Source organism: Vulpes lagopus, chromosome 2 (genome assembly GCF_018345385.1).
Source record: "Vulpes lagopus strain Blue_001 chromosome 2, ASM1834538v1, whole genome shotgun sequence".
In the NCBI taxonomy this organism is placed as follows: Eukaryota; Metazoa; Chordata; class Mammalia; order Carnivora; family Canidae; genus Vulpes; species Vulpes lagopus.
In genome coordinates, this window is record NC_054825.1 from 66,212,077 (window position 1) to 66,232,100 (window position 20,024).

General features: G+C 32.5%; 1 protein-coding gene across 2 annotated transcripts in view; it reads left to right on the forward strand.

Moving 5' to 3' along the window:
* The window catches only part of FAM227B (family with sequence similarity 227 member B), a 182,630-nt gene that overhangs the window by 19,077 nt on the left and 143,529 nt on the right, over positions 1 to 20,024 (forward strand). For both annotated transcript variants that reach the window (XM_041743193.1, XM_041743194.1), the window contains exons 5-8: positions 876 to 943; positions 5,733 to 5,768; positions 6,218 to 6,322; positions 9,748 to 9,846. In XM_041743193.1, coding sequence (XP_041599127.1) covers positions 876 to 943; positions 5,733 to 5,768; positions 6,218 to 6,322; positions 9,748 to 9,846 — 308 coding nt within the window. The remainder of the gene's footprint in view (positions 1 to 875; positions 944 to 5,732; positions 5,769 to 6,217; positions 6,323 to 9,747; positions 9,847 to 20,024) is intronic.

The window sequence follows — 20,024 nt, forward strand, 5'->3', positions numbered from 1 at the left end:
AATACTTCTAGAATAGTTTTAGATACTAATGGTTATTTATGTAATAGGCAAATTTCTCATAATACAAGCCTTAAAAATGATAATATTAGTTGACTTATAAAGTATTTTCTATATGTTAAATACATTTAATTAGTTATATTACTTAAATATTTAATATCCTTTTTTGGACCTTGATTTTTCAAATTCTGAGAATTTGTTTTAATATACTGCTATTAAATTCACTACTGTTTTATTTTAAATTTTCTTATTAAATGTTTAATCATTTTTTAAATTAAAAATATTTTTAAAATTATATAAGCTATATGTAGAGAGAGAGAGAGAGAGAGAGAGAGGGAGGGAGACATAGAGAATGAGCTAGTAGGTGTGCACTTTTAAAAAATAATATATACTCGTTGTCCTCAATATATAAATATCTGAGTTTGGGCTCAAGTCTAGGTTACCTGACTTCAAAGTCATCCCCCATAATCTTTCATTAGACCTTGCTCCAAAGTACTGTAATTTATTGAATTTAAGATGACCATGAAACAACCAAACGTAAGTAGCTGAGCTATTTGAAAAACATGGGCTTGTTCATGGGGAAGGGATTGAGATAAAACTTTAGATGTAGGAGTAAGTATCAAAGACCAGTGGTTGGAACATGACATTTCTAAAAAGAGGAAACAGAAGATACAGTATTTATTCATTCAACTAAGGGTATGTGTGTCTAGCATGATGCTTATCAAAATAGCTAGTTGATCCCCTTGATTTTTTTACATATAAGTTCTTTAAAGCATTAAAATTTTTTCACTTTGAAAAATGTGTGTATACATAATGTGTGTATATATATATACACACACACACACACTATATATGATATATATATCATTCTTTTAAAGGTTCTAAAGGAAAATTGGAAAGATACAAGGCATTTCTAAGGAAGTACCATAGGAGAAAGAAGATAATGGTATGGTATTTGTTTTCATATTCCTTGAAGAGGAAATTTCACAGATAAGCACTGATAGCATTTTTAAAGTTTTCCTGTTAGTCTTTTATTATTATATAATAAAATAGATCTATCTATCTACGTGTTTTTAAAATAGGTAGACTCCTACTCTTCAATACTCGATATTAGAGTGTTGGCATTTTCACATTACTATAAGTTACTTGAAGATTTAATTTGATGCATACATTCCAACCTCTGGTTAATAATTTAGAGTAACTTATACTTGGTAGTGCAAGTTCCGTATCAATCCTCTTCCTTTAGAAAAAGTTATCAATTCTTTTTATTTTTTTAAATTCTTTTTAATTACCTTTAAAATTGCTTTGTCAATTTTTTTGAAAAAAATCTCTTTGAGAGTTTGATTAGAATTATAATAGACTTTGAATTACTTTTAGAAACTTAGTCCTTATAAAAAATACATTCTAAAATTATATAATGTTAAAGCTATAAAGACTTTAAGTGCCACCATTAGTCTATCCACCCCAGTTAATGTTATTTTTCAAATTTCAAAATTTCTTTGTTTTTTCCTGATTCTGACTGAAGCAGTCATTTTAGAAAATTAGAAGCAACAGATAATCAGTAGAAAGGATAAACACCCTAATTCTATCATTTATAGATAAATCACATGTATCTCACTAGTTTTTGCTTTCATTTTTCTTTTCTTTTTTTTTTAAGGTTTTATTTATTTATTCATGAGAGACACAGAGAGGAAGGCAGAGACATAGGCAGAGGGACAAGCAGGAATTCAATCCCAGGACCCCAGGACCACAAGCTGAGCCAAAGGCAGATGCTCAGCCATTGAGCCATCCAGGCGCCCTCATTTTTCTTTTATTTTAAAAAATAATTTTAAAAATTCAGATTAAGTAATATATTTCTAATTCATTACAAGTATTATGAAATTTTCATTAATAAATATTCTCCACTATCTTAAAAGTTAACTAATGTAATAACCCTTTGGTTAGACATTTAGGTAGTTTTCATTGCTATTACTTATAAAGCTGCTCTGAACATATTTGAAACTAAAGATTGTGGATATCCATGGTTATTTTCTTAAGATAAATTTCTAGAAGTGGAACTACATAGGAAAAGAAATGTGAAAATCTAAGTGTTTTGATATGTATTGCCAAATTGTTCTCTAAAAAGGCAGTACCAATTTATATTTGTAACAATAGGGTTTGTGATTGATCTCTTACTCATTTCCTTGTCCATTTAATACTGTATTTTTTAATGTTCGCACAGTTGATAGGCATAAATATTATCAACTGCATATGTTTTACTAATGAAGTTGATACTTTAGGTTTTCCTTAGTCTTTGTGTTTCTGTTAATGTGAATTGCCTATTTACGAGCTTTGGCCTTTTTTTCTTGGCTGCTCTTTTATTTCTAAGAGCTGTTTATACTTTAAAAATATTATCCCTTTCAGTAATATGTATTATACATATTTATATTACTTTGTTGCCTTTTATTTTGGATACTTTTTTCCAGCTGGAGACCCATGTGGCATCTTTTCATAAACCTAACAGAGCCAGATCTTCTGGAAGCAATGGAAAAGACTGCTGGGTCTTTGTTGCCTTTTAAGAGGGTTTTTTTGTTATATAGAATCTTGCATTTTTATGGATCTATAATTTTCTATTGAAAATTTCTGCCGTTAGTGCTATAATATTTATGAAGACTTTGTCACAAGATTATAGATATATTCACTTGTCTTCTGCTCTGTTATTATTGCAAGATATCTGTGTGTGTGTATTTAATTCTTTATCTAGCCTTTATTTTTGAATAAGAGAGTAAAATATAAGGATTTTATTTTAGGTGGTCAGTAATTTGTGTGATTTTATTCATATAAGGTTTTTCTTTTAAAGATTTTATTTATTTATTCATGAGAGACACACAGAGAGAGGCAGAGACACAGGCAGAGGCGCAGGCTCCATTTGGGGAGCCCGATGCGGGACTCGATCCAGGTTCTCCAGGATCACCCCCTGGGCTGAAGGCAGACACTTAACCTGTAAGCCACCCAGGCATCCCTTCATATAAGTTCTAAATATTCTCTGTTAAATTTATCCTTAGGTATCTTAAATTTTTATTACTAATGTCAGTGAAATTACTTTTTCATTATGTTATTAAATGGGTTATTTTGCATATAGGAAATTATTTTTGGTATATGTGTATTATTCAATAATGTTAGTGGTTTCTAATCTTTGATTTGGAAAGAATGCTAATAATTTGCTATTAATCATCATTTTAAATGTTTAGATAACTATCATTTTTTAGATTAATGAAATTTATTTCTATTTGTAGTTTATTAAAGGTATGTAGACATGATGTGGATTAGAGGTAGATCAGTTAGAGATCTAGATACAGGTATCGCTGTGCTCAAACACTTGAAAAAAAAATCTCCATGCTTTGAAATGGAGAGGAAAATAATCCACTGTGATGATAGGAGAAGCTACTTTTAACCTTTAATCTATGTGGCAGATTACATGAATAGCTTTTCAGAAGTTGAGGCATTCTTACATTCTTAGAGTATATTTTTTTATTGCATTACTGGATTTGATTTACTGTTGTTTTGTGTAGATGTTTGCATCCATGTTTGATAAGATATATTTTCTTTTGGTTTTGAATTACTTAGCTTTATTTCTCTTTCCAGTCTATTGACTATAGAGCATAGTAGTTATATGGGATAACATTTGTTCTGTGAATGTTTGGCAAACATTGACTATGAACTTCTGTTGATTTTAATTATTATTTATATTTTCCAGAGAGGAGTAGACAGGTTGGTAGAAAAGCTGTGTGGAAGGTAACAGATTTTATAAATATCAACTTGGATAGATTGTCAAAACATAATGTTGAGTGGAAAAAAGCAAATTACCAAATAATATATACCGTTGATATCATTTTTTAAAATTATAAAACCACACAAGAAGTGTTTATATTCTTTAAATATATGTACACATATATGTAAAAGTATGTTAATGGAATGGAAGGGTTGCAAACCAAACAAATAATAGTGACTATTTCAAGGAAAGGGAACACATGAATAGAACTATAAAGATCATGGTAGGGGCACATAGGTGGCTTAGTGATTGAGTATCTGCCTTTGGTTCAGGTCATAATCCTGGGGTCCTGGGATCAAGTCCTGTATCAGGATCTCCTGAGGGAGCCTGCTTCTCCTGCCTATGTCTCTGCCTCTCTCTCTCTCTCTCTCTCTCTCTCTTATGAATAAATAAATAAAATCTTGGGAAAAAAAAGGTCATGGTAAAAAGAGAATCTGAACTTTATTATATAATTTCACATTTTATTTAAAATATAGTCAAAAACAAATGTCAACAGTAATCCATTCTAGGTTGTGGGAACGTGAAAACACTGGTAATTTTTTTTTTAATTTTCAAAAGAATTTCAAAATTTCTGACTTTCAAATTTTTATCAGATAACTTCCAAGGATCTATTGCAATGACCTGTATATTAATTATACTGACCAAAGTTATAATTATTTTTATTGCTAAATGTGTTTCATTGATTTTTTATTTGGATTTTAACACATATTATTTATATTTTTGTGGTATCTTTTCCAGGTTGTATGATCAAGAACTAGTTTTGTGTTATTATTATGCTCCTTGAAAACTTCCAGGGTTTCCTTGCTTCCTGCAGAATAAAGCCAGGATTTTGAGATTAACATTAACAACTTTCTAAATTGACCCCCATCCTCATTGACTTATTATATCCATATCTCTCAAACACAAAGCCTTCTTTCTTATCATAATTGATTTCATTTTCTCTAAATCTTTTTTTATTCCTTTGCATACTTTTTAAAATGACAATGTCATTCTCTTTCTGTTAACAATCTGTTACCATTCTTTAAAATTTGTTTTCTATGTCATTTTCTCTGTGTGTATTGTATAATGTGTGTGTATATGTGTGTATGTTTTGCCTGTGAGCTTAGTTGTTCTGAAAGAAGTGAGGTTGTGAAAATTAATAACTTATCAACATGTCTAGATGGTCAGAAACTAATGTACACAGAAGGCTACTTATTCTCTGTGTAAAGTAGTGTGGTGGACATAGAGATGCACCACTCAGATTCCCCATGAAGGGAGAATCTGTTGTCCTAGCTGCTAAGAATGCTGTTAGGAGGCACCCCTCAGCTGTCAGCCCCTTTGGGGTTGCTACATCTGCAGAGAACTTCCTCTTCTGAAGACATACGCTTCCAGGAACCACCTACATCCAGTGACTGATCAAGTTGGGGGCAGAAAGGCCTGGCTCTTTCAACCCAATACAGGACAACTATGATGGGCCCTTTCAGCTCTAGAGCCCCTTTTAGAGTCCATTGAAGCTATTAGACTTGTATCATACCTGATTTCTCCAACTTCCCAATTACGCCTCTCCCCTTGCCTTCCATAGATAGATACTGATTCCAAAGGCACTCCCGATAGACATTCTGAATACAAAACTCTACCTCAGAGTCTATTTCCTATTGAACCCAAAGTGAAATAACTGGTTTTATATTTCTATTATAGCCCTTATCTCTTTGTGTTTTGCTTGTATATGTATCTGATTACCCTCTTGAACTATGACTAGCTTGAGAATAAGGACCATCTTTGTATTCCTAGCATCTAGCACAGCAACAACATTCTAGGCTTTAGTAGGAGATACACACATATGCACACATGTACATGCACATACACACATGTGCGTGCACAAACAACAAATTTACAAAATATAAAAATTTAGAATGTTAAAGATTTTATTTTAAATGTTTTCCAGCTTTCAGATGAAATGGAGACAAAGAAGACTATAGAGGTATTTAAAATTTCTGTTCTATAAGATTATGTATCAAAAGCATTATGTAGAAATAAAAGAATGTTTATAATAATATAGATGTAGCTATGAATACAGATGGGGCCCTGAGAGAGAGCAGTAGGAATAGCATAGAAGCTTTCTCCTTCTGCCTAGTCCATTTCTTTATGGGTAATCTAGCTAAAATTCTTGATCATTTGAGTTATGTCAAAGTTGATTCTGAAATATGATTTTGTTTTGCTTTTGGGTTTGGCATATGAATATGCCAGGGCTCTTAATTTGAGAGAATCAGGAAATAGGAAGATTTTTTTTTAAGTAAGATAGTTATTTTATTAAATGAAAGTAAATAATTAATGGGTTATGGTTAAATATTTGTCTTCTGTAGTCCTGTGAGAGTGCTATACTGAAAAGGGTAAAGTAATTACTATTCTGTGATATTTCCTTCTTTCTAGGATTGCAACTTCTCGGGATTCAAAACAAATGAGCTTACTCAACTACCCAGACATTTGGATGCTGAACGAATTTATCTTTTTATTTTAAAAGCCCATAACTTTGATGTATGTAAACATTATTTTTATTGTATGCTACATTTAGAGAATATGATTTAATGAATCAGATTTTTATTTAAAGCTATAACAAATTAGGTGATAAGCATGATTGAACTTTGAGGGCATTAAGTCTGGCAGGAAAAGACCAGTGATATTTAATACCTTGATCACCAGAAAAGAATGTATTAGATTCTGTGTTACTGCCTCAGGAGTCTGAAGTTGCTATTGTGCACTGTCTTGGCATGTGACTGGAACAAGTGTTTTCCCCTCCTTCTGCTTGCTTTATTAGCTCAAGAGATTTTAGTCTGCTTATTTTGACCCCAGAACAACTTATTAGAGCCTTCTCCATAACCTCACCTTTTGAACCCCCAAGTGTCTGGGGGAATTTTTGAGTAATAGGATAGCCAGTTGAAAAACTGCAAGCATAGGAAGGTAACTAGATCATAGCCCACTGCTTGCCAAGGGTAGGATGAGAGTTGGATGGTACCTGATACTGATTTCTCCCTTACATATTAGGTGGTTACCTAACAAGGTTTCTATTTCCTGCAGGCTTCAACAATATTCCTTGTACTCTAGGCAGATTCCTTCTAGATAGTTCTCTGGGATGGACGTGGCCTTGGAATTCACCTAAACCCCTCCTTCTAGGGACCAAGTACATCTCTTACCTCTTCATCCCTCCCCATCCCTCACTTTCAGCCTTCCTGTGCCTCTTCATTTCTCAACATAAAATCCCTGTTGTTTTTTCTCCTACTATGGTCCATCAGAAGGAGCATAATCAACCATTAAACCCCTTTTTGTCACTCTGTTCAAGATGCAGTGTTCCAGAAGTGTGATTGATCTGATTTGGATCCTCTGTGTACCCTTCAGTTAGGCAACCACTAAGCACCTCAATTAACAACTATATCTAGAATGATTCAGTAATGACACTCTTATTTTTCATGCTAATCCAAATGTTTTTCAATTCTCTTTTATATTTTGTGGGATTTTGGTGAAAGTAAAGCCTTAGTCTGCCCCCTTTATATGATTACCTGATCCCATTTTTGTAGAGAAAAACTATAGATGCTAATTGTAGTTACGCCTGGATCAGGAGCATATTTATTTGTTTCTCTGATTATATTTTCCACAATTTCCTCAGGAAAAAAGATTTTATTGTTATAAAAAGAAATTGATAAATTATTGTTAAAATAAGTTTATAAATGTTCTGGGAAACCTATAATATTGTTTCTAACATTGTTTGTTCTGTGTTTTAAGATGGTACTGTATTTTAAATATGGTTCTATGTACATCTAACACAAATCATAGGGCAATCACATAAACAAGGCATAGAAGCACAGTATGAGGAATTTTTAATATGGTTAATTTGGAGGATGCTGGCATTATTGAAAGAAATAAGAAAGTGAAGAGTAGGAGTAGATATTGGTTGGGAGTGGGTGGAGTATGGCAAATATCTGGGTATATCTGGGCATAGATACCAGTGTTTTATTTGTTAGTACCCCCACCTGATTTCAAAAAAGAATTTAAATTGGCTTATTATAGTATGTCCAATGCAATAGCATTAAAATAAGTAGATGATAAAATAAAGAGAATATAAGTGTAGGAAAATAAAAATATTAGGGAAGATTATTTCATAGAAATGCTTGTAGTAAGATCAAGAGACTGAATTTATGGATCTGAAACTTGGAAAGAGAAGGTTATATAGGTTTATTGTTACATGATTGAAGGTATGGGAATCCATGGAATTGATGAATTCACTTATACCCATCTAAACACATTCCTGCGCATACAGTCATTAATTAAATTCCTTGATAAAAGTACCCATTATCTTCTGTACCACCCAGAAGAGGTGATGCTCAGTAAAATTTTGTTGAATTAAAATTAATGAAAAATGACCTATATTATGAATAAGAGAAGAAAGCTAAGCCACAGGCATACTGATATACATGAACAGAAATTCAAGAGAAAATAAGTAATTTTGTCCAACCTAAACTCAATGTTAGAACCAAGTTAGATAATCTAGGTTTTAAGGTATATTTACATTTACTAGAATCAAAAAAGTATCCCAAAATGAGGAGGCCAGAGGAGAGAACCATTCAACTTCTTAAACTGGGTTTGAGCTTTTTTAGCTAATTTCCATTTTTTGGTTGTTTTGACTAAATATTGATATACTTTTAAAGAATTTGAAATTTTACTGAAAAAGGAAGTTAGTGATATGAAACATGACCAAACTTGGAATAGAAGCAACCATGCTTTTTAGTGTACACTAATTGCATCTTTGCTTGAAATTTGCAAATAATTTAGACAAAATTATTCAGTTTTCCTCCCTATATTTCAATTTTCTTCTTTATGTACTCCACATATGTTTTTGTAATTAAAAAATATGAAATCTAAGCTGTTAAGTACTAAATTTAAACTGGTACCAATGAATTCCATACTATAATTAGTAGCCAATGGAAGAGAAGTGCCCCCACAGAATACATAATAAGTAATCTTTTTGGTGTAAAAGTCTGCATGATGTCCTTTTTGTAGACATGTGTTGAGGAACAGGAATTCCTTGTTATGGGTTTCCTTAAAGTAAGTCTTGAACTCTATTGAATCTGGCATTTAAAAACTTTAGGTAAATAAAATAAGATAAAAATGATCCATTGAATATATCTATTTAAGCCAAGATTTACAGTCATGGAAAATGGATCTTACCTTATCTGACATTTTTTTATCAATTTCTTACAGAGTACATTCTGTATAGATGGGGTCTAGACTTGTGATGGGGCTTGTTGATATAGAATTTCAAGATTGTTGGTATCTGTCTTTAGTATAAAAAGAAATTGTACCATGTTTTTTGGAATCTTGCTGTTCTTTGTCTAGCCTACACTATCATTTCAATAGCTATTAGGCAAATGTAATTACTGAGTATATGAAATGTGGTTAATGTAACTGAGATGAGTTTTTTATTTTATTTCTTTTAATTTATATATAAATTTTAAAACTAATATTTGATTTAGTTATTAAAAACCTTCAATTATGGTTGGAGCAAAATCACAACTATGTATTTGATGAAGTCTGAACACTGATCCAGTATTTATGACAAAAATTATTATTCAAGTTGAGATGTGCTGTAAGTATAAAATATACAATATTTGAAAGACCTAGTCCCACAAAAGAATGTAAGATATTTCATTAAAAATTTAATGCCCATATTTTGAAATGATAACATTTTAAATATATTTGGTTTAATAAAATATTCATTAAAAATAATTTCACTTTTTACTTTTATAAAGTAGCTACTAGAAAAGGTAATATTATATATATGGCACAATAGAATTTCATTGAACAGTGCTAGTCTATAAACACTGAAGACATACTCTTTATAAGGCCTATTTGCATTAATATGTTTTATAATGTCTTTTAATTTGATCTCTATATCTTTTGTTCCTTAGGAAAAGGTTTTCAAAATCTGGAAGACCCATTTTCTCTCAGAAGCCTCTATTGCTCTTTTACATGATTCCTTTTGGTGGTGGTTTCTGCATAAATTTAAGGTATAATGTTATTTTTTTAAACTTATTTTTTTAAGATTTTATTTACTTATTCATGAGAGACACAGAGAGAAAGAGAGGCAGAGACACAGGCAGAGGGAGAAGCAGGCTCCATGCAGGGAGCCCGACGTGGGACTCCATCCGGGCTCTCCGGGATCATGCCCTGGGCTGAAGGCGGCGCTAAACTGCTGAGCCACCCGGACTGCCCAAACTTCTTTTTTAAGTTGATTTGTGGCACAGTTAATTTTTTAGTAGAGGTGGCACTGGTACAAAAAAATATATTTCCAGATCCTTTCACAGAATTTGGATTTTTAGTATTCCATACATGTTATGAATCCTGCTCAAAATCTAGAGTTCTTTCAGAGGAGTTAAAACTTTAATATGGATTTCAAAGATCCTGAGTTTTCATTAATTACAAAAATATCAGTGAAATCAAGCAGTATAATGAATACTGAAGTTGTAGCTTAACTTAGTACTATAATGTGCTGACGAACAGTTAAACAGAAAACCCACTGCAAATCAATGACATTGAAAGAAGTTTCATTTGGAAAATAATCTGTAGAGCAGATTGAGAAAGTGTCTTTACTTGATTCAGAGAGGTAAAAAGCTCTGATTAGGATTAAGAAAAGACATCTGGATATTTGGGAAAGGTATCTGGGAAACAATAAGAGAATGGAAATAAGCAGCACATGAGTCTTATGTTAGAGAATATGTGAGCCCAGAAAAAGTGGTGAATACCAATGTCTGTTGTGTGGCTTTCTGGATCTGGGAGAGTGGAAGATGAGAGCAACCTCAGGGATCACAATCTAAGCATTAAGAAGCTGTACCACCCCATCAGGAAAGCCTGAAAATAGACTCCACTCTCCACCTTGCCCCAGCTCAAATTTCTCACACAAATCTGCTTATGGATTGTCACAGCAATTTTACACCATGAAGAAACTGGATGTTAACTAGTTTTATATGCAAACCATTCAGTTAGGGCTTTATGTTAGAATAAACTCTAGATTAGAATAACTCTAGATAAAGAGTATCTGTCCATATTTATGATATTGTTAGGAGCTCTGGATGAAGCATAGGGAATGCTATATCAGTAATACAAAGATAATTATCTAGGGAAAATTATGAAATCAGGAGAGTTTCATTACCTGAAATTTCTTGATCTAGATCTAGACCCTAAATTTATATTTTTCCATGAAAACAGAGAAACATTACATTCCCACTTAAATCTGCTGAGATTATATATAAAAAGGAAATATAATCTAGCAATGTTCCTAATAATTGTTTTTTCAGGAAATAACAAACAGATTTAACACAAAAATATTAATGACTCACTACATTTACAGGATTATTTTGCAATAACAAGGAATTAGTTTTTTATCTTTTTTTTTTTTTTTAAGTAGGCTCCACGCCCAACAGAGAGCTCAACATGGGGCTTGAACTCACAACCTTGAGATCAAGACCTGAGCTGAGATTTGAGTTGGACGCTTAACCAACTGAGCCACCTAGGCACTCCTAGAATTTTTAATCTTTAATCAAACTATTCTCTAGAAACCGGCTTTCTGAAATTAAAATGTAATAGTATAATAATAATTTTAAACATTATAACTTGACATGTTGTAAAAAGCAATATATTCAGCTGGATCAGTGTTCTGCTAATGTGCTAGCAAACTGAAGGAGCAACTTAAATTGAAGCAAACTCTCCACGATTTAACTAGAACAGTTCCTCTTTCATCTGTTTTGTTCATTGCATTTTATCTACGATTTTATGTCTAAGAGGGTTTACCATTAAAAAAATATATGTGATATATATAAGTATGTATGTTAAAATGGATGCAAAATGCATAAATTCTATCTGTTTTGGAAGAATAAATAGTACTGATTTTATACCTAGAGTATATATAGTAAAGCCATGAACCAGCTGTTCAATCTAATTACCAAGAGTATAATATGAAAAAATATATAATCATACTCTAGAATATAACATGCTTCAATGTGGCTTTAAAACTTATTTCAGTAAATGTTGTATGATTAATATAAAGCAAAATCTTCTTTAGTGGTAATTTCATCTAGTAGAAAATTTACTGAACTTGGATCCAGAAAGCTAGAATTTTAAATCTAGTTTTCCTGTTATTTTAAGACTTTGAGCTAGTCAAAAAATCTCTCTGAGCTTCATTTATCTCATCTCTAAAAGAAAAAACAGGTAGAAAATAACATATACCCTGCTTTTTCCCTTAGAGTTGTTTTATTAAAAGTTACACAAATAAGAAAACACCTAGTAAACTATGAAATACTATATAAATGTAACATAGGATTCAATATAATAGAGTGAAGAGATCTGGCTTTCAAAAACAAGTTTTACCCACTTAGTGAATCATGTGACCTGGCATAATTATTTACCTCTCTAAATATTTGATAAAATAAAAAAATCACCTACTTTATATGTTTGTTGGGTTAAATGAGAAAGTGCATGTAAAATTGTTTATATGAAGCTATGTATATAGTAAGTGTTCAATGGGTACATCTATCGTGACCATCATCATCATCATTATTACTGTTATTACATTAATGGAGAGAACACTATGTTCTAAAAATTGCTGGCCAATGTATAGGCTAATGACAAAAGTTTCCCTGATGATGTTTGATTAGAAAAACTTTAGTAATGATATTGCAATATACTTAGTGTTTTTTAAAAATTGCCCCTGGGCTCCCGAAAAGATTCAAAAAGCTGTAAAGCACATCATTCTCACACATATAACAACAAAGAAAAGTCATATAAGCTATAAGATTACAACTTTTTTTAATTCATCATGTAGAGTAGATTTCAAAGCAAAGAATGTTACCAGGAAAAAAGAGAATAATTGTATAATGATAAAATGGTTGATTCATCAGTATAACATAATAATCCTAAATATATATGCACCTACTAAAAATGCTTTAAAACACATTTAATAAAAAAATTTAAAACTTTAAGAAGAAATAGGAAAATTTGTAAGTGTACTTGGATGTTTCAATACCTCATTCTCAGTAATTGGTAGACTATACAGAAAATCAGTAATGATACAGAAGACTTGAGCAACACTGTCAACCAGCTTGATTGATCTAATTGACATTTGTTAAATATTCCTCCCAACAACAACAGAATACACATTTTTCTCAAGTACACATTAAACATTTACCAACTACTTTCTGAGCTAGGAAAACATCCTAATAAATTTAAAACAATTCAGGTCAAATGCAGTATGTTTTTGGACCAAAATGGAATTATATTATAAATGAATAACAGCTATCCAGAAAATCCTCAAATATTTGGAAACTAAATAACACACTTCTCAGTAACTCTGGGTCAAACCAGAAATCAGAAACTGGAAATATTTTGAATTTAATGAAAATACACATTAAAATGTGTGGGACGTGAGGTGCCTGGATGCCTCAACTGGTTAAGCGTCAGCCTTTGGCTCAGGTTATGATCTCAGGGTCCTGGGATCAAGCCCGCAATGGGCTCCCCACTCAACAGGGAGTCTGCTTCTTCTTCTCCCCCTCCCCCACTGACAGTGTGTGCGTGTGCTCACACCTGCACTCTCTCTCAAAATAATAGAATCTTTGAAAACAATAAAATGAAATCTGTAGAATGTAACTCAAGCAGTATTTAGAAATTTAGAGGATTAAAATGCCTATGCTAGAAATAAGTGAAGCTCTCAAAAAAATATGACCTCAGGTTTTACTATAAGAAACTAGAAAAAGACAAATAAAGGAAACCCAAAATAAACAGAAGAAGGGGAATCATAAAGATCAGAGAGGCAACCAATAAAAGGAAAAACTGGAAAAGAAAGGAGGAATTCGAGAAAATCAAAAAGCCAAAAGCTGGTCCTTTAGGAATCTTAAAAACAAGGTAATTCAAGAGGAACTGGAAGCCGGTATTTCACAAATACAGCTCAATACTTGATTTAATTGACTCAAACCATAAAGGCTGACAAAAGAAGAAAGAAGAACCACACCTATTTCCTAGCATAAATACCTCAGTTTTTATTGTCCTATAAAGATGTCCAGGTCTCAAACAGAAATTACAAAATACATGAAGAGGGAATGGAATTACTGAGTTGTTAAATATGAAAATGTTCAGCTTAACAAGTTAATGCCAAATTGTTTCCAAACTTGATGTACAAATTAATTCTCCCATCATTAATAGAGTTCCTAAACAACCAATAGGTCAAAGAAGAAACCACAAGAGAAATTACAAAATACCATGAGATAAATGAAAACAAAAACACAACCTAACAAAACTTATGAGATGTAGCAAAAGCCAAGAGAAAAATTTATAGCTGTGAATACATTTAAAAACAGTATCTCAAATTAACAACCAAACTTTACATTAAGGAACTAGAAAAAGAAGAACAATAAACCCTAAGCCAGCAGAAAGAATGAAATAATATAGATTGGAATGGAGACAAATAAAATAGAGAATAGAGAATAGAAAATGAAAAGTTAGTTCTTTGAGAAGATCAACAAAATTGACAAAATTTCAGTTAGATTGACCAAGAACAAAACAGAAAGGACTCAGATTATTAAAATCAGAAAATTAAAGTGGGAACATTACTGTCACCAAAGAAATAAAAAGGATTATAAGAGTACTATGAACAGTGCATGATAACAAATTGGATAACCTATATGGAAATGGACAAATTCCTAGAAACATGCCATCTTCCCAAACCGAATTACCGAAAAATAGACAATATAGTTAGACATATAACTAACTAGTAAGGAGATTGAATCAGTTATCAGAAACCTCCCAACAAAGGAAAGCCCTCTACCAAATGGCTTCACTGATAAATTCTAGCAACATTAGAGAATTAACACCAATCCTTTTCAAATTCTCCCAAGAAATCAAAGACAAGGATACATTTCCTAATATATTCTATGAAGCCAGCATTTCCCTGATACCAGTCAAAGATATTATAAGAAACAAACCTTGGGGCACCTGGGTGGCTCAGTCAGTTAAGTGTCTGCCTTCGGCTTGGGTTGTGATCCCAGGGGTCCTAGAATTGCACCCCGCTTTGGGCAATCTCAGCAGAGAGCCTGCTTCTCTTTCTCCCTTTGCTGTTCCTCTTATTTATGTGCATGTGCTCTTTCTCTCTGTATCAAGTAAATAAATAAAATCTTTTTAAAAATTACATACTAGGGGATCCCTGGGTGGCTCAGCAGTTTGGTGCCTCCCTTGACCCAGGGCGCGATCCTGGACTCCCAGGATCGAGTCCCGCCTTGGGCTCCCGGCATGGAGCCTGCTTCTCCCTCTGCCTGTGTCTCTGCCTCTCTCTCTCTATGTCTATCATGAATAAATAAATAAATAATTTTTTTAAAAAAATTACTAGTATCTTCTTTGATGAATATTAATGCAAAAATCCTCAACAAAATACTAGCAAACTCAATTCAGCAGCACATTAAAGGATTATACACTCTGACCAATGGGATTTAGTCCCAGAATGCAAGTATGATTTAGTATATGTTAAATAGCTTGATCTAATGCTAGTAACCTGAATACCCAAGAGCTACAGGACAAATTTTCTTATCAAGCATACCAAAAATAATTATATATATTATATATATGTGATATATGTGATATATATATATATGATTTTTTTAGATTTTATTTATTTTTGTGAGACAGAGACAGAAAAACAATGAGCACAAGGTGGGGGGGATCTTCAGAGGGAGAGGGAGAAGCAGGCTCCCCACAGAGCAGAAAGCCCAATGTGGGGCTTGATCCCAGGACCCTGAGGTCATGATCTGGCGAAGGCAGACACAACTGAGTGAGCCACCCAGGTGCCCCCATACCAAAATATTTATTAAAAATGACCATACCACTTTGCTATTTAGTCTCCTTTGGAGGTATTTATGGTATAGACACTAGATTAACTCATATTAATCAAATACATATTCTGGATCTTTCTGTTTTTTTTTTTTTAATTTTTTATTGGTGTTCAATTTACCAACATACAGAAAAACACCCAGTGCTCATCCCGTCAAGTGTCCACCTCAGTGCCCGTCACCCCTTCCCCTCCAACACCCGCCCTCCTCCCCTTCCACCACCCCTAGTTCGTTTCCCCGAGTTAGGAGTCTTTATGTTCTGTCTCCCTTCCTGATATTTCCCAACATTTCTTCTCCCTTCCTTTATATTCCCTTTCACCATTATTCATATTCCCCAAAAGGATCTTTCTGTTTAAGATCATTTCTATTCTTCATACACATTAAGTATAGATTGTATAGTTGAAGCATGCTAACTTTGTAAATTACATATATGTAGAATCTCATTTAATTCTCATACAACCCTCTATCTTAGAACCACTATTACAAAAATGCTATTGATATTATTATTTTTGCTATTTTGTCCTTCCATAAACTTCTTACACAAATATGGGAGCGCTATTGGGTCTTGGGAGATCTGGATTCTAGTCTGGTTCTCAATTACTTAACTGTATAATCTTAAGCCTTTTAATCTTTCTGAACATTAGTGTAATCACTAAAGTAGAGGGATTTAAGCTAAGGTGATATCTAACTTCCATTTTAGGTCTAAGATCCTACACATTTATAAATCCTAGTTCATTTTGCTTGCTTATTTCATAGAAAACTACCACTAAATTTGATAATTTTTGGTGTTTATTGCCATATTGATTAATGCCAGTTTGTATATCTATAATTGACATCATAAATAAATTTGGACTCTGAATTATCTTTATTGCTTAATTCATGTATATGAACTCTAATTCATCTTTGCATTGCTTAATAGAGCAAGAAGTCAGGATGCTTGTACTTTAATTTATTAAAGTTTTTATTCTGGTTGGCTAACATACAGTGTTATATTAGTTTCAGGTATACAGTTTACTGATTCAACACTTCCATACATCACCAGGTGCTCATTATAATAACTGCATTCCTTAATCTCCATCACCTATGTAACCCAACCCTCCAGCTCCCTCCACCCTGGTAACCATCAGTGCTCTATAATTAAAAGACTGTTTCTTGATTTCTCTCTCCCTTTTTCCCCCTTGTTCATTTGTTTTGTTTCTTAAATCGTACATATGAATGAAACCATATGGTATTTGTCTTTCTCTGACTGACTTATCTCACTTAGCATTATAATTCCTAGCTCCATCCTTGTCATTGTAAATGGCAAGATTTCATTTTTATGGCTGAATAATATTCCATTGTGTGTGTGTGTGTGTGTGTGTATATATATGTATATATATATATATATATATACATATATATATATATACCACATCTTCCTTATCCATTCATTGATGGACACTTGGGCTGCTTCCATATTTTGGCTATTGTAAATAATGCTCCTATAAATATACGACTGTATGTATCTCGTTGCATTGTGTTTTTTTAATGTGGGGGGTAAATACCCAGTTGTGGGATTGCCAGATCATAGGGTAGTTCCACTTTTAACTTTTTAAGGAGTGTCCATACTGTTTTCCAGAGTGGCTGTACCGAGTTTGCATTCCCACCAACAGAGCAGGAGGGTTCCCCTCTCTCCACATCTTCTCCAACGCCCATTGTTTCTTGTGTTGTTGATTTTAGCCATTCTGCCAGATGTGAGGTGATATGTCATTATAGTTTTGATTTGCATTTCCCTGGTGATAAGTGATAATGAACATCTTTCATGTGTCTGCTGGCCATCTGGATGTGTTCTCTGGAGAAATGTCTGTTTATGTCTTCTGCCCATTTTTAAATTGGATTATTTGCTCTTTGGGTGTTGAATTAAATAGGTTCTTTATATATTTTGGATACTAACCCTTTATCAGATATATCATTTGCAAATGTCTTCTCCCCTTCTGTAGGCTGCCTTTTTTAGTTTTGTTTGATTGTTTCCTTTGCTGTGCAGAACCTTTTATTTTTATATAGTACCTATACTTTATTTTTGCTTTTGTTTCTCTTGCCTCAGGAGATCTATCTAGAAAAAAGTTGCTATGGTCAATGTCAAGAGGTTACTACTTGTGCTGTCTTCTAGGATTTGTATAGTTTCGGGTCTTATATTTAGATCTTTAGTCCATTTTGAATTTATTTTTGTGTATGGTATAAGAAAGTCATCTTGTTTCTTTCTTTTGGATATTACTGTCCAGTTTTCCCAGTACCATTTGTTGGAGACACTCTTGTCCTTATTCCATTGGATATTCTTTGTCAAAGATCAACTGACCATATACTTGTGGGTTTATTTCTAGGTTTTCTATTCTCTTCCATTGATCCATGTGTTTATTTTTGTACCAGTACCATATTGTTTTGATTACTATAGCTTTGTGATACAACTTGGAAGTCTAGAGTTGTGATGCCTCCAGCTTTGCTTTTCTTTTTCAAGATTGCTTTGGCTGTTCAGGACCTTTTGTGGTTCCATACAAATTGTAGAATTCTTTGTTCTAGTTCTGTGAAAAATGCTGTTGGTGTTTTGATAGGTATTGCATTAAATGTGGAGATTGCTTTGGGTAGTATAGACATTCTAACAATATTTGTTCTTCCAATCCATAAGCATGGAATGTCTTTTTATTTCTTTGTGTAATCTTCAATTTCTTTCATAGGTGTTTTGTAGTTTTCAGAGTACAGGTGTTTCACCTATTTGGTTAGTTTTATTCCTAGGTATCTTACTATTTTTGGTGCAATTGCAAATGGGATTTTCTTCTTAATTCCTCTTTCCGCTGCATCATTATTGGTGTATAGAAATGAAATGGATTTTTGTACATTGATCTTGTATCCTATGACTTTAGTGCTCGCTTCAGCAGCAAATATATTAAAATTGTATCCTATGACTTTACCAAATTCATTTACTAGTTATAGCAGTGTTTTGGTGGAGTCTTGATCGTGGTGAATGATTTTTAAAAATATATTCTTGATTTTGGTTTGCTAACATTTTATTGAGGATTTTTGCATCTATGTTCACCAGAGAGATTGACCTATAGTTCTCTTTTTTAGTGGTATCTTTATCTGGTTTTGGTATTAGGATAATGCTGGCCTCATAGAATGAATTTGGAAGTTTTCTTTTCCATTTTATGGAAAAGAAGAATAGGTATTTTCTTCTTTAAGTGTTTGGTGGAATTTGCCTATAAAGACATCTGGTCCTGTATTTTTATTTGTTGACATTTTTTTTATTACTGATTCAATTTCTTTGCTTGATATAGATCTGTCCAAGTTTTCTATTTCTTCTTGTTTCAGTTTTGGTAGTTTATGTGTTTCCAGAAACTAATCCATTTCTTCTAGGCTGTACAATTTGTTGGCATATATTTTTTCATAATATTCGCTTAGAATTGTTTGTATTTCTGTACTGTTGGTTCTTATTTCTCCTTTCATTTGTGATTTTATTGAGTTTTATCTTTTCTTTTTGATAAGTCTGGCTAGAAGTTTATCAATTTTACTGATTTTTTTTTTTCAAAGAATCAGCTCCTGGTTTCATTGATCTGTTTTGGTTTTTTTGTTTTTAGTTTTGGTATCATTTATGTAATGCTCTGATCTTTATTATTTCCTTCTGCTGGCTTTATATTTTGTTTGTTGTTTTTTATCTAACTCCTTTAGGTGTAAAGTTTGGTAGTTTATTTGAAATTTTTCTTGTTTCTTGAGATAGGCCTGTGTTGCTATAAACTTTTCTCTTAGAAACACTTTCACTGCATACCAAGGGTTTTGGACCATTGTGTTTTCATTTTTACTCATTTCCATGTACTTTGTTATTTCTTCTTTTATTTCCTGGTTGATGTATTCATTGTTTAGTAGCATGTTATTTAACCTCCATGTATTTTTGGTCTTTCTAGATGTTTTCTTGTGGTTGACTTCTATTCTCATAGCATTGTGATCAGAAAAGATGTATGGTATGACCTCAATCTTAAATTTGTTAAAGCTGGTTTGTAGGCTAATATGGTACTTATTCTAGAGAATGCTCCATGTGTACTTGAAAAGTATGTGTATTCTGTTTTAAGATGGGATGTTCTGAATATATCTGTTAAACCCATCTGTTCCAGTGTGTCATTTAAAGTTATTTTTTCCTCTTTGATTTTCTATTTATATGATCTGTCCATTAATATAAGTGGGGAGTTAAAGTCTTCTACTATTGTATGATTGATTAGTTCCTTTATGTTTGTTATTACTTTTTTTTAAAAAAAAGACTTTATTTATTCATGAGAGACACAGAGAAAGAGGCA